Genomic DNA, 15,483 nt, shown 5'->3' with positions numbered 1-15,483 from the left:
TGCTCTGAAATTGATGTCTCTAATATTATTTTCATCTGCCTGTTTCTTCTGAGACATAATTTGTCCGTCCACTCTTTTAAAGTCTCTTCCTGGGTTTTACCATCTCCATCAGATAAGAAAACTTTTTCAGGTAGTTTTTCTTTACCTTCATCATTCAGTCATTCCCCGTTTAATGTCCCTTTTTCACTGTCTAATACATGACGAATATGGGCATAATCAGCCGTAGTTATTTAGATGCATATGAGCAACATTTAATCACCAATAATTTTCCAGGTCAACTTTTACCTGCATGTCGCAAGTTTATCAGGTTTTACCTTGCTAGCAGTGCGGTTAAAACTCACGGCAGCTACGGATTCTTTTACAAGTGGCAAACAGGCAAACTATACTGTACATATGAATACATTCTTAATAATAATAAGAATCTTTAATAATACAAAATGTTATTTAATCACATATAACATCACTGTATTGAACATATTTAGATACCTTATCCTGTCTGTCAAGCCTTTCCATAATTTATTCATATTACCAATAATGTTATTTGATCACATATTACAAAACAGTTTAGAACATTTTAAGATTTGTCAAACCTTTTCTGGATGAGGTGAGGAAGATGGTGGATAATGATTATGATGAAATTAAACACCAGCAGCATCGGACGCACGTTGAAAACTGCCACACCATAGTTTCCAATGTAAAATCAACAGTGTCTCGTCCTATTCCACCCCCAATATTAGCAGATCCCAACTAACCCCTCCTTAAAACAACTGTCTACATATTATATTATATAGCCTGATCTATTATATATTGAAACATTAACAGGCTTTGTTAAAACTAACAATTTACCCTTCAATGTTAAGCAGGATCTGCTAGCTAGCTAGCTGCTGGATGGCTAAAGAAGCAGCTGAACTTTGCTAGCTAGCCACCTAGCTTAAATCGAAATAATGGATAACTGCATTTATACGGCACTAAGCTTAGTCATAGTTAGAAATTATTAAAAGTATGAAGCCCACTGTCCTTAATACTAATATATCAAATAGCATGTTTAGCTTAGTGATACTACACCAAAGTCTGGAGCCTTGTTGGTCAGTTGGCTCCTTCGAGGTCAAATTGTGATGCAGCTCGACAGAAAATACAACAGCACGTGGTCCTATATAGCGCCCTCTAGTGTTTACACACAAACCTAATATGACGCTTTACTTCAGCATTCAAAGCTATATCTCCATCTATTTGTGGCGTCACTATTAAAACATTATAACAACAATCAAATAATTGCTGTTGATCAAAACAGAAGTTTATGGATCATGGAATTCCGATCATGCAACACTAAACTTGTTTTGTTTCATTGTTTGTAGTTAACACACTTACTTCTAATGATTAATTTTAATATTGAAAATAATGCAAGTACAAACTCTAGTCCTAATTTAGGTTATTAGTAGCTCACAGGTCAGAATTAATATTGCACAGTTGAAAAGGGAACCTGACTTGAAAAGCAGTCCATAATGGGTGCGTGTAATTATACTGATTAAATAATATATTTCAAAAATCGTAGTAACAATAATTTTATTTATATCCGTCATTTCAAATTTAACCATTACAAAATGCTGCACTTGGGACAAATTAAGAAAACCCAAGACGAACAGAATAATAAAACATCATGGAAAATCAGTCAATAAATAATATGATATAAATTGTTGACTATAAGCATAAAGATTTATATTATATTGTGTTGAGCTGGAGTATAAAGATTTAATGATCTTTCAGTAGAGCAGTTACAATAGTACAACACAGCTTAAAGATAAATATGTCAACAACACAAACAACAGGTATTCACCTCGTTGAAGAAGTTCACCCGGCACCGGGCCTCCACCGAGGTCTTCTGCGACCTGAGCTTGCAATGGTTACACTGGACACTGATCCTGACGTAAACGGCTGTACAACACAAGAAACAGCAAATCAGTAACCCTATACGTTACAATGTGTGTGTGTATGGTTTCTGATGGTTTTCTATTTGTCAAGAGGTTTGTTATTTACCGGCATCTGAGGATATCTCAGTGGGGACTGTTCTGACCTTTAGCAGACCAATTTCAAGCCTCTGAGAAGTTGGAAGAAACTTCAGTGACAGCAGCAGCTCTCCGACACGATCCTGTCCAGAGTGAGAGGATCAACACTTCATAAACCTTTTATGTGATTTAAAAGACAGATTCTGCCTATTTGTAGTTGGAATTCAAATCATTCTCTGGTTTCAGCTTCAGTTAAGGATTTGCCGTTTCTGTTCTTTCCTTTCCCCCCTCATACAAATTTTCACTCATTGCAGCAATGATAGATTCTAATAGTGCCCTTGAGTTTAAAAAAAAAAAAAAAAGTCAAGGCTCTCAGGATCTTAAAGCATTCCGGCAGTTTGAGCTTCTCAAATGTGTGTTGATTATAGCTTTTTATTTGATATACTGTTATAGTTGTGAAACTACAACTTGTAAAAATGCAGACACAGACATTTCGCTTGTGGTTACTGTCATTAACATACCAATCAAACATTGATGGGATTTTTTTCCCCCATCAATGTTAGACTAGCATCCACGTTGTGTTTATGCTTTTAGATATACCAATTACACATTAGGATCAAATTACGATATTGACAATTAATATCACTTTGCTTCCTTCCAACCAAAAGGGTAACACTCAGGACTGGTGGCAATCAAACTCATAAAAAGGCAGAAAATAGATATGAAGCCCATAAAGATGCTATAGGTTGTCACTCTTGTAAAAACCTGATTGAAATGAGAGCCTGTGAATAAGGCTGTATTAATTGAAATTAAAGAATATCTGCTCCTTCATTTGTGCTTAGGAAGGTAAATGGAAAATAGATCTTGCAGGCTGGGGCATTCACTGTTGACTCAGTGGTAATAACATCCAAGGTAGCCACTTGGACATGGTCAGAGGGAACATAATACTTTCTATAAATAAAACATGTTACACAACTATAACACATATGATAAAGATGCCACTGCATCATGTGCAACTATGCCCCTATGTATTTCTTATGTGTTGTGCTAAAAACAAAATCCTTGGATTGACAGGAAAAGATTTCAAAATTGTTAAATTTAAATAAAATGTTTACAAATAATCAATGATTAAAAGATGAAATTGAAAAGTTGTTACTATAAGGTATATGTGTTTTTAGGTCATTACTTGTTGTGTCTGAAAAAACATTCCGCTAAAATCCAACTATAATAAAGAGAATACATTATTTTGTCCATTAAAGGGAATCAAATTAAAGTCACACACAAATAGTCTGGCACGGGGTGCATCATGTTTGAACAGCTGGTGATGCCAATGACTATGATGGACTTCAGAATCAAACCTTTTTTCAGTTTAAAAAATCTAATATAAAAAGCTTGAGTGAAGTAGATGATCCTGTGCACAAAACATTGTGTATTACTTCGCAGAGGACAACAACAGCTGTTGTAAACCAGGATGTATAAGAGGAGTGATGAAAAAAACACAAATACATCAAAATGTTCATTGGAGATAAACTGAAAGTTTCATTATCTTTAGTATAGCGTCAAGCATGACTGAAAAAAAGCCACTATGAAGACCATGTGCATATTAAAACCAAAGCAAATCTGTATGAACATTGAAAAATGGTACTGAAAGATCATTTTAATGTTACAATGTTAAAAATGTCCAAGGCAGCAACACAGATATGGGCTATCTGTAGATGCCTCATAAAAGATGTATGGCCTCCCTGACATCTAAAATATTAGATATATTAATTAAGACTACAGCTGTAGGGGATAGCAACACCACATTTGGAAATCTCCCCCTTATAACTTTGGCATCAATCGCAACATGAAACCAATATAAGGAGTGGATTCAAACCTAAGAGTGTTAGTAGAGGACCCCTGAAGACTCCTGCTACTGGTAGGTGTATCGTCAATCTGCTTTAGAGCATTTATTGTTTATTATAAAGATAAGAGAACTTTCTTTGATACTAGTTAAACAGCAATATCAACAAATCTTAGATAAACATTCATGAACTTTCATAGACTAAATATATGTTTTATGATTTCCACAGGATTGTGAAATATAAAGGAAGTTTGTCATAGAAAGGGGCAGGTATGAACTACTTTTTATATTGTGGTCCAGTTTGAGTGAAACATTGAATTTAACTGCATAGTTTTGTCAAAACTAGGATTAGTGTGACTAATCACAACTACTTCGAGTCATGTCACATGTAATGGACAAAATCAATTAGAGATATTATAGTAAGTGTCTGTGAAGACTCTCAGTCATGGTATCTTCAAAAGTCGCACAGAAGTGTCTGCGGGCAACTGGACATGCTTGAGTTGTTTGAAGAAGTTTCACCTCTCATTCAAGAGGTTTCTTCATTTCTAAACTTAATAAGAATGTTGGTGAAAGGCAAAACTAACCATTCAAGAACCTTAAGCAAGTCAAGTTGCCTATAATCAGTTGCAGCTCCTGAAGAAAATTAAATAGTTACTCAGTTTTTTGGTCAGTTACATGAACTTAAGGTAGCAGCTCTAAAGCATAGGCTTTAGAGGCGTCCAAGGCCATAATGATGAAAGTATAATCTTCAATGAGTACGGATGCACTTAGCCAGTGTTAAATCACATTGAGAGTCAGTCATCAGTTTAAGATTTTTGTTTTTTGACTTTCAGACATAACCCGCCACCATGAGTACAGACGCGGAGATGGCCGCTTACGGCAAAGCAGCCATATACCTTCGTAAGCCAGAGAGGGAGAGAATTGAGGCTCAAACCGCACCTTTTGATGCTAAGGCTGCCTGCTATGTGGCCGATGCCAAAGAGCTGTACTTGAAGGGAATGATCATCAAGAAAGACGCTGGCAAAGTCACCGTCAAAGTCTTGGAGACTCAGGAGGTTTGTATAATAAAACAAGACTCAACTGAAAGTTAAGTATGTGTTCTCAGTTGTAATTGTAACCAATGTCCTGTTGCAGGAGAAGGTATTTAAAGAAGACGACGTCCATCCAATGAACCCTCCCAAGTACGACAAAATTGAGGACATGGCCATGATGACCCATCTCAATGAAGCCTCTGTCCTGTATAACCTCAAAGAGCGTTATGCAGCATGGATGATCTATGTAAGACTATCTTTAAAATGCAATAAGTTATATTGAAATCAAAAACTAAACATGGAGTTAACTGTTTATCTCTATGTTCACTTTCAGACCTACTCTGGGTTGTTCTGTGCCACTGTTAACCCTTACAAATGGCTCCCAGTGTACGATCAAGAAGTTGTTAATGCCTACAGAGGCAAGAAGCGTATGGAGGCTCCACCCCACATCTTCTCCGTCTCTGACAACGCTTATCAGTTCATGCTCACTGGTATGTTCTTATTGTAGAATTTGTATACATTAAACAGAATGTTGTTTCACTGAAAGGAATGTGTTTAATTAATTTGGTTTCTATGTTTACAGATAGGGAGAACCAGTCTGTCTTGATCACGTAAGTTCATATCTGTTGACTTTTCTTTAGAATCAAATATGTTGATCAAATTCATATAAGTCTGTGTTTATACCCAGTGGAGAATCTGGTGCTGGAAAGACTGTGAACACGAAACGTGTCATCCAGTACTTCGCCACAATCTCAGTGGCAGGAGGGGACAAAAAAGGGGGGGGCGGCGAAAAAAAGTATCAGGTATGTTGTGATGACACCATTGAGTTCAAGTAAAGTTGAGAAAGAGTTATTTTCTGATTTAATTTCGAAACTTGGATACATATAGGGATCACTGGAGGATCAGATTATTGCAGCCAATCCCCTGCTGGAGGCCTACGGTAATGCCAAAACTGTGAGGAATGACAACTCTTCTCGCTTTGTAAGTATGGGGTTATTTTGTACGAGACAAATTTTTTGTTAGACATTGGTTATGTGGGGAGATTACAACAATTTCTATCTTCTAAATAGGGTAAATTCATCAGAATCCATTTCGGCACAACTGGCAAACTGGCCAGTGCTGACATTGAGACATGTAAGTTATAATCCTCATAGCAAGTGTAGATGACTGAAATTCAGGACTGACCAGGTTTTGACTGATAATCCACATTTATAGATCTGCTGGAGAAGTCAAGAGTGACATACCAGCTTTCTGCTGAGAGAGGCTACCACATCTTCTACCAGATGATGACAAACCACATACCGGGGATAGTTGGTAAACAGATTAAGCTATTGCATGATTTTAAACATATGGTGATTGTTTTTTGTGAAACTCTGTATTTAATCTTCATCACGTTTTTAATATTCAGAGGCGTCACTCATCACAACCAACCCCTACGACTACCCCTTGATCAGCATGGGTCAGATCACTGTGGCCAGCATTGATGACAAAGTTGAGCTGGAAGCTACTGATGTGAGTGATCGAAGTTTTAATATTTAACATATTGCATACATCTGATGTGTATGATATGCAAAGTGATTTTTATGAATGTATTTTCCAAAGTGGAGATGTTTCGTAAAAAATAAATCTTCTTAACACAGGCTGCTATTGATATCCTGGGCTTCAGTGGTGAGGAGAAGATGGCCATCTGGAAGTTTACTGGTGCTGTGATCCACCACGGTAACATGAAGTTCAAGCAAAAGCAGCGTGAGGAGCAGGCTGAACCTGATGGCACAGAAGGTGACTATTTGATATCATATCAAAGTGAACAACAGAAGTTCTCAATCACACTGGTTTTGTTTTGTCATGAAAACACATATATACAATACTACATTTTAAATAATGAAACCATTTTCAGATGCTGACAAGGTTGCTTACCTGTTGGGTCTGAACTCCGCTGACATGCTGAAGGGTCTGTGCTATCCCAGAGTGAAGGTCGGAAATGAGTATGTCACAAAGGGACAGACTGTAAATCAGGTAAACATAAAGTATTCATTTCAAGTATCACGGTAAATATTTTTTTTTTTATAATGACACACCCATGTATATATATATATATATATATATAAAAAGAAAAGAGTAATTTGTACAAAACATGATATAATTAAACAGCACTAATGACACGGTGGAGCATAAACTGAACAGGGGGTGTTTGAGTAGTTTTTTTAACCTGTCCAGAGATGTAAAGTTGCAGATTTTGGCAGGGAGAAAGTTCCAGAGGGTGGGGCAACAAGATAGGTCCCCAAAAGTCTGCGTTAAGTGTTAGGTATGGAGAGCAATCCAGAGTTTGAGGACCACAGCCTTCTTAGCGGAGTGTATGGGTGGAGGAGAGAGCCTTAAATATAGTTGGGCTACGGCAATTAATAGGTGAGAATAAGGAGTTTGTATTTAATGTTTTTAACACTGGTGACAGGGATTTAGATGTACTGGGTGTGTTATGTTTGTATTGACTATAAATTGCAAAAATAAAGTTTTATACCTATATAGGGTATAGAGTAGCACAGCATTTTACAAAACAACTAAACAGAAGCGTACAGAAAAAAATATTTTTACATTCTTCTTCAGGTGAACAACTCAGTTACTGCCCTGTCTAAGTCCGTCTATGAGAGGATGTTCTTGTGGATGGTCATCCGTATCAACCAGATGTTGGACACGAAGCAGTCAAGGAACTCCTATATTGGTGTCCTGGATATCGCCGGCTTTGAAATCTTTGATGTAAGCTTTATACACTGCAACTCATTATTAAAATATGACAAAGCCTTTCCTGTTGTCTATGAGCAATCAGGCTAATTATTTGTCATCTCACAGTTCAACACCTTGGAGCAACTTTGCATCAACTTCACCAATGAGAAACTGCAACAGTTTTTCAACCACACCATGTTCGTCCTGGAGCAAGAGGAGTACAAGAAGGAGGGTATTATCTGGGAGTTCATTGACTTCGGTATGGACTTGGCCGCCTGCATTGAGCTGATTGAAAGGGTAAACACCAATTTTATGATTCTATTGTATGTAATTCTCCTAAAAAACACCAGTCACTTCATGATATACTTTATCTCTCTGTTTTTTCATCTAGCCCATGGGCATCTTCTCCATCCTTGAAGAGGAGTGCATGTTCCCTAAGGCTGATGACACATCCTTCAAGAATAAGCTCTATGATCAGCATCTTGGCAAAAACAAAGCATTTGAGAAGCCAAAACCTGCAAAGGGCAAGATTGAGGCTCACTTCTCCCTGGTGCACTATGCTGGTACAGTGGACTACAATATCACTGGCTGGCTGGACAAGAACAAGGACCCCCTGAATGATTCTGTTCTGCAGCTGTACCAGAAGTCATCAGTGAAACTGCTGGCTGGCCTGTATCCCGCTGTTGTTGAGGGTATGACACACAATTAACTGGTCAATTAAAACATATTTTAATATTGTATTACTCTTTATCAAATGTAGCAAGTTGTCTCTGTATATATTCAGTTTCTCACAAAAATAATTCTACTTGAAATGATCAACAGAGGCTGGAAAGAAGGGAGGCAAGAAGAAGGGAGGCTCTATGCAGACTGTGTCTTCACAGTTCAGGGTAAGCTTTGGCATTGTAAACTAAGAAATAGCATCACACATTACGTTATACACAACTAACTTACTCTTTTGTATCTACAGGAAAACTTGGGCAAGCTGATGACTAACTTGAGGAGCACCCATCCTCACTTTGTGCGTTGTCTGATTCCCAATGAGTCAAAGACTCCAGGTAAGATTTGAACTCTTTGGGGAATAGCATGTTTTTTTGTTAGTAGTGTTTCAGTTCAGTGCTGGTTCAATGAGGAGTATAACTATTCACAAAAGTAATAATGAAATGTCTTATGAAATAGGACTGATGGAGAACTTCCTGGTCATCCACCAGCTGAGGTGTAACGGTGTGCTGGAGGGTATCAGAATCTGCAGAAAAGGTTTCCCCAGCAGAATCCAATATGGTGACTTCAAGCAGAGGTACCAATGAATACATTTTTAACGTCCAAAAATGTTGTCACAAACTCCAAAAAATACTTACAGAGACCAATAACTTTTGTGTTAAAGGTACAAGGTATTGAATGCCAGTGTCATTCCTGAGGGCCAGTTCATTGACAACAAGAAGGCTTCAGAAAAGCTGCTCGGATCGATTGATGTTAATCATGACGAGTACAGATTTGGACACACAAAGGTAAGAACCATGCTCCCTTGTTCATTGTTGGTATAATTACAAAGGAGGAGGATTTTTCTTATTAATTTTGTTTGTTTGTCTGAAAATCAACCTGTACCTCAAGGTTTATTATGTTTGAAGGGATTTGGAACAAAATCAGACCATGTACCTGGAGAAATTATTTATAAATTGTATATTTTGAAAGAATGTATCTTATGTGTACATTTATGAAGCATCTTTGCCTCAGGATACCTGAAAGTTTATTTATATTTTCTGTTCATTCAGGTGTTCTTCAAGGCTGGTCTGCTGGGTACCCTTGAGGAGATGAGAGATGAAAAGCTTGCAACTCTGGTCACAATGACTCAGGCTCTCTGCCGTGCTTATGTCATGAGAAAGGAGTTTGTGAAGATGACGGAGAGGAGGCATGTTGAAAACAATAAATTCTAGACAAAAAGACATAAAAAGAAAAATAAACCAGGAACATTTTTCATGACAACAATTTCTCCTTCACAGGGAAGCCATCTACACAATCCAGTACAACGTGCGCTCATTCATGAATGTCAAACATTGGCCATGGATGAAGGTTTACTACAAGATCAAGCCTCTGCTGCAGAGTGCTGAAACTGAGAAGGAGCTGGCTTCGATGAAGGAAAACTATGAAAAGATGACAACTGACTTGGCTACTGCCCTGGCCAAGAAGAAGGAACTAGAGGAGAAGATGGTGTCTCTTCTGCAAGAGAAGAATGATCTGCAGCTCCAAGTGGCATCCGTAAGTAAATCTCAGACCGTACCTGCAATTGTCCAAGTGTTGTAGGTCAAATAATGATGGGCTCACACTTGATGTGTTCATACAATGACACAGGAAGGAGATAATCTCTCAGATGCTGAGGAAAGATGTGAGGGACTTATCAAGAGCAAGATTCAGATGGAGGCCAAACTCAAAGAAACAACTGAGAGACTTGAGGATGAAGAGGAAATGAATGCTGAGCTTACTGCTAAGAAGAGAAAGCTGGAAGATGAATGTTCTGAGCTCAAGAAGGATATTGACGATCTGGAGCTTACATTGGCCAAGGTGGAGAAGGAGAAACATGCCACTGAGAACAAGGTTTGTAAATTTTAAAATGTGTAGCATATCAAGTAAATTCATTGTTACTATGTGTTTAATAACATTTTACTTGCAAACATAGGTTAAGAACCTGACAGAGGAGATGGCCTCTCAAGATGAGAGCATTGCTAAACTGAGCAAGGAGAAGAAAGCCCTTCAGGAGGCTCATCAACAGACTCTTGATGACCTGCAGGCTGAGGAAGACAAAGTCAACACTCTGACCAAGGCCAAGACAAAGCTTGAGCAGCAAGTTGATGATGTAAGTTTACAAAGTCACTTAGGTTAACAAAACAAGATTCTTTAGCATAATATTCACAATCTCAATGTCTCAATGTTCAGCTTGAGGGTTCTCTGGAACAAGAGAAGAAACTGCGTATGGACCTTGAGAGAGCCAAGAGGAAGCTCGAGGGAGATCTGAAACTGGCCCAGGAATCCATCATGGATCTTGAGAATGACAAGCAGCAGTCTGATGAGAAAGGGAAAAAGTATCCGAATTTTGTTTCCCTCCTTATGACAAATAACCATCATGTTTCTAGTAATATTCAATAGCATGAATTAACTCTTACTGTGAATTTTGTCGCTCTCACAGGAAAGACTTTGAAATCAGCCAACTCCTGAGCAAGATTGAGGATGAGCAGTCTATGGGATCTCAGCTTCAGAAGAAGATCAAGGAGCTTCAGGTAATCAACATATTGCTTTAAACACAACACAACATGCTTTCATGTTTTTGTGTTTCACATTTAATGTTCAATAAACAATAAAACATATACCTGAAACAGGCCCGTATTGAGGAACTGGAGGAGGAGATTGAGGCTGAGCGTGCTGCTCGTGCCAAGGTTGAGAAGCAGAGGGCTGACCTCTCCAGGGAACTTGAGGAGATCAGTGAGAGGCTAGAGGAGGCTGGAGGTGCCACTGCTGCTCAGATTGAGATGAGCAAGAAGCGGGAAGCTGAGTTCCAGAAGCTCCGTCGTGACCTTGAGGAGTCCACTCTGCAGCATGAAGCCACTGCTTCCGCTCTTCGCAAGAAGCAGGCTGACAGCGTTGCTGAGCTGGGAGAGCAGATCGACAACCTCCAGCGTGTCAAGCAGAAGCTTGAAAAGGAAAAGAGTGAATACAAAATGGAGATTGATGACCTGTCCAGCAACATGGAGGCTGTTGCCAAAGCAAAGGTACAAAATACATGAAATATTGGAGTATTAAATGCATTTTTTTATACATTGAAAAAACATAAATTAAATAATTGTGTAAAAAAAATTAAATCTTTCTTTTCTGTTCCTTTTTCACTCAAGGGAAATCTTGAAAAGATGTGCCGTACTCTTGAGGACCAATTCAGTGAACTAAAGACCAAGAATGATGAAACTGTTCGTCAAGCGAATGACTTGGGTGCACAGAAAGCCCGTCTCCTGACAGAAAATGGTATGCAAATGACAGCCATCTTCAGTTTGACACAGATCAACCAGAAACAGAAAAGAAACTAATCTTTGATCTTAATTTTCACACAAGGTGAGTTCGGCCGTCAAATTGAAGAGAAAGAGGCTCTTGTCTCCCAGCTGACCAGAGGCAAACAGGCCTTCACTCAACAGATTGAAGAGCTGAAGAGACAGATTGAAGAGGAGGTTAAGGTAAGAAAACTCTAAATGTGTCCTTGCCTCGTTGAATGAGATTTAAACGTTCTACACTTTCAATAATATTTCTTATCCTAGGCCAAGAATGCTCTTGCCCATGGACTGCAATCAGCCCGCCATGACTGTGACCTGCTGAGGGAACAGTTTGAGGAGGAGCAGGAGGCTAAGGCTGAGCTTCAGCGTGGAATGTCCAAGGCCAACAGTGAGGTGGCTCAGTGGAGAAGCAAGTATGAAACTGATGCTATTCAGCGCACTGAGGAGCTTGAGGAGTCCAAGTGAGTAACATTCAAACAATTCAATTACCAGATATTTTCTTTGCATATATTTTGTACATTTAGCTGTTCAACATCACTTTAGTGTCTTTATTTAATTTGATATATATATATATATAAGAATATCTGTAAAAGTTGACAAGATATTATACATTTTTATTGAGAGAAAATTTGCAAATGTTTTAAAGGAAAAAGCTGGCTCAGCGTCTCCAGGAGGCTGAGGAGCAGATTGAGGCTGTGAACTCCAAGTGTGCTTCTCTGGAGAAAACCAAACAGAGGCTGCAGAGTGAGGTGGAGGACCTCATGATTGATGTGGAGAGGGCTAATGGGCTGGCTGCTAACCTGGACAAGAAGCAGAGGAACTTCGACAAGGTGGCCAATTCATACAAGGTTTTTTTGACTTGCCTTTGTATTGCTGAATATCTTTCTGAACACAATAAATTGTGTTATTTAGGTGTTGGCAGACTGGAAGCAGAAGTATGAGGAGGGTCAGTCAGAGCTTGAGGGATCTCTGAAGGAGGCTCGTTCTCTCGGCACTGAGCTGTTCAAGATGAAGAACTCTTATGAGGAAGCTCTGGATCAGCTGGAGACCATGAAGCGTGAAAACAAGAACCTGCAACGTGAGTTCCCACCTGACAACGAGAAAAATGTATTCATACTTTAGTGTTTGAGCTCCTACCTGATTGTCTTTGATTATATTCATCGCATTTTGTGTTAGTGTTCATAATTTACATTTCAGGCTTGACGATATATAATATGTTTCTTTCTGCAGAGGAGATCTCTGATCTGACTGAACAGATTGGTGAGACTGGCAAGAGCATCCATGAGCTGGAGAAGTCCAAGAAGCAGACGGAGACAGAGAAATCTGAGATCCAGACAGCTCTTGAGGAGGCTGAGGTATGTTTGTTTAATCAAGGGAGATTGTCTGTGCTGAAAATATTACAAATCTAGGACAATGCAGTATATCGGGCTAAAAGCCCTGAAGGTAAGGTGAAAAATCTTACTCTATGATGTCATCAGGGAACTCTGGAACATGAAGAGTCTAAGATTCTGCGTGTTCAGCTGGAGCTCAACCAGATCAAGGGTGAGGTGGACAGGAAACTGGCAGAAAAAGATGAGGAGATGGAGCAGATCAAGAGAAACAGCCAGAGGGTGACTGACTCTATGCAGAGCACTCTGGATTCTGAGGTCAGGAGCAGGAATGATGCCCTGAGAATCAAGAAGAAGATGGAGGGAGACCTGAATGAGATGGAGATTCAGCTGAGCCATGCCAATCGCCAGGCTTCTGAGTCCCAGAAGCAGCTGAGGAATGTGCAGTCACAGCTGAAGGTATTGTCAGTAAAACTGCTGTTGTACAAACTACAGTATAGTGAGTGCACCTACAGTTCATTATGAGTTTCATTCGTATATTTTCCTGCTATCATTTCACTAGGATGCTCAACTGCACCTTGATGATGCTGTCAGAGCCGCGGAGGACCTTAAGGAACAAGCTGCTATGGTGGATCGCAGGAACGGTCTGATGGTGGCTGAAATTGAGGAACTTAGAGTGGCTCTGGAACAGACAGAGAGAGGTCGCAAAGTCGCTGAACAGGAGCTGGTGGATGCTAGTGAGCGTGTTGGACTGCTGCACTCTCAGGTGATCAAATATACAGTACTTCAATATATAAAACCAATAAAACGTTAAACTACTGAAATGTTGATTACCTAAGAAACTTTTTTCATCCTCTAGAACACAAGCCTTCTGAACACCAAGAAGAAGCTTGAGTCTGACCTGGTTCAGGTCCAGAGTGAAGTTGATGACACTGTTCAGGAAGCAAGGAATGCAGAGGATAAGGCTAAGAAAGCCATCACTGATGTACGCTTAAGTTTTTACTTATTATAAATACTTTTTACTCATTGATTTTTGACATTTCTAAACCAAATATTGTGTTTTCCAGGCTGCGATGATGGCTGAGGAGCTGAAGAAGGAGCAGGATACTAGCTCTCACCTGGAGAGGATGAAGAAGAACCTGGAGGTTGCTGTTAAGGACCTGCAGCACCGCCTGGATGAGGCTGAGAACCTGGCCATGAAGGGTGGAAAGAAGCAGCTCCAGAAACTGGAGTCTAGGGTAAAACATTTATTAAAGATAGTTACATGGATGACGAAATGTATGAAAACATACAAAATACTTGTATTCTAAACATTTTTCTGAAGGTGCGTGAACTTGAGTCAGAGATTGAGGCTGAGCAGAGACGTGGAGTAGATGCTGTTAAGGGTGTCCGCAAGTATGAGAGGAGAGTGAAGGAGCTCACCTACCAGGTATAGTCACTTTATTACATTTAATGTGTACAAATCAATCTCATTTGCCATGTTAACAATGTATATTTAAATCTATAATCTATGTATAACAGACTGAAGAGGACAAGAAAAACGGTGCCAGGCTGCAGGATCTGGTTGACAAGTTGCAGCTCAAGGTGAAGGCGTACAAGAGGCAGTCTGAGGAAGCGGTAAGCAAAAGCTTTATTTAAAAATGATTAGAGATACGTCATATTGCATTTGCAGTATATCTGCTGGTCATCTAAACATTTTAATATGCATTGTCTTCCAGGAGGAGCAGGCCAATGTCCACCTGTCCAAGTGCAGGAAGGTCCAGCATGAGCTGGAGGAGGCTGAGGAGCGTGCTGACATAGCAGAGTCCCAGGTCAACAAACTGAGAGCCAAGACCCGTGACTCTGGAAAGGTAAATATACAATTCTTTGTCGTAAACAAATTAAATGAAAAAAATTGCAAGTTAAAGGTGTTTGAAAGGAACATGATCAAAGCTCTGGCAAAGTACACATTTATGGTTATACGTTCATGGTAATGGTGAATTTTAGAGTAGACACAGTAATTCATAAAATCCAGAACAGACGAAAATTGTATATCTGCACGAAGCGTGTTGTTTCTTTGCACATATGTAACCTCAGTATTTCTTTTTCTCTTGTTACAGGGAAAGGAGGCAGCAGAGTAAAGGACTATTGAGTTGTTTTCAGTCATATAATATGATGTGAAATATACTACAATAAAATACCTTTTCTTCTTAAATTACTCTGTGTTATTTACAACTCATTGTGTGTTGTGAGAGCAAATGAGTTATGGATGATTTGCAACACAGTTAGAAAACATCCTACACACAGTTAGACAACCTTCTACACTTTATACACTATAAATTGCATTCTGGGTACTGTCTTGAAGTCACGAATGACCAAAAATATTAATCCAATGTTATCATTTCCAAAACCTTTGACATTTAGGGTATCAATAACAATTCAGCATTAATTTCATTGTGTATATATATATTACAGAATCTTACAAATGCAGCAACAAATGTGTCAATTGGGATTTGAATAAACCTTGAAAGAAATCAACAGCTGTCAAAA

The 15,483-nt window shown here is 39.0% G+C and overlaps 1 protein-coding gene across 1 annotated transcript; it reads left to right on the top strand.

Moving 5' to 3' along the window:
- The first annotated feature begins 4,694 nt into the window (after positions 1 to 4,694).
- On the top strand, positions 4,695 to 15,074 carry LOC133009312 (myosin heavy chain, fast skeletal muscle-like). The gene is made up of 39 exons (XM_061076785.1): positions 4,695 to 4,901; positions 4,981 to 5,124; positions 5,212 to 5,368; positions 5,461 to 5,488; positions 5,566 to 5,680; positions 5,766 to 5,858; positions 5,948 to 6,011; positions 6,093 to 6,191; positions 6,286 to 6,389; positions 6,518 to 6,656; positions 6,775 to 6,893; positions 7,482 to 7,631; positions 7,725 to 7,895; positions 7,990 to 8,290; positions 8,421 to 8,485; positions 8,566 to 8,653; positions 8,775 to 8,892; positions 8,980 to 9,103; positions 9,368 to 9,504; positions 9,596 to 9,851; positions 9,945 to 10,187; positions 10,270 to 10,446; positions 10,527 to 10,672; positions 10,777 to 10,867; positions 10,967 to 11,356; positions 11,477 to 11,603; positions 11,691 to 11,809; positions 11,891 to 12,087; positions 12,273 to 12,456; positions 12,539 to 12,704; positions 12,857 to 12,981; positions 13,105 to 13,413; positions 13,517 to 13,720; positions 13,814 to 13,939; positions 14,022 to 14,192; positions 14,279 to 14,383; positions 14,476 to 14,571; positions 14,673 to 14,804; positions 15,054 to 15,074. The coding sequence occupies exons 1-39, from the start codon at positions 4,695 to 4,697 to the stop codon at positions 15,072 to 15,074; spliced, it is 5,808 nt and encodes a 1,935-aa protein (XP_060932768.1).
- The last annotated feature ends 409 nt before the right edge of the window (positions 15,075 to 15,483 follow it).

This window comes from Limanda limanda, chromosome 8 (assembly GCF_963576545.1).
Source record: "Limanda limanda chromosome 8, fLimLim1.1, whole genome shotgun sequence".
Classification (NCBI taxonomy): Eukaryota; Metazoa; Chordata; class Actinopteri; order Pleuronectiformes; family Pleuronectidae; genus Limanda; species Limanda limanda.
Note: the sequence above shows the minus strand (reverse complement) of the source record. Positions and strands in the feature narration are given on the sequence as shown.

Bases quoted from the DNA above. Each gene is read 5' to 3' on its own strand.
- LOC133009312 (XM_061076785.1), top strand. From the start codon at position 4,695: ATGAGTACAGACGCGGAGATGGCCGCTTACGGCAAAGCAGCCATATAC. The intron at 6,657-6,774 runs GTGACTATTTGA...AACCATTTTCAG, and splicing joins TGAACCTGATGGCACAGAAG to ATGCTGACAAGGTTGCTTAC. The intron at 14,805-15,053 runs GTAAATATACAA...CTCTTGTTACAG, and splicing joins AGACCCGTGACTCTGGAAAG to GGAAAGGAGGCAGCAGAGTA.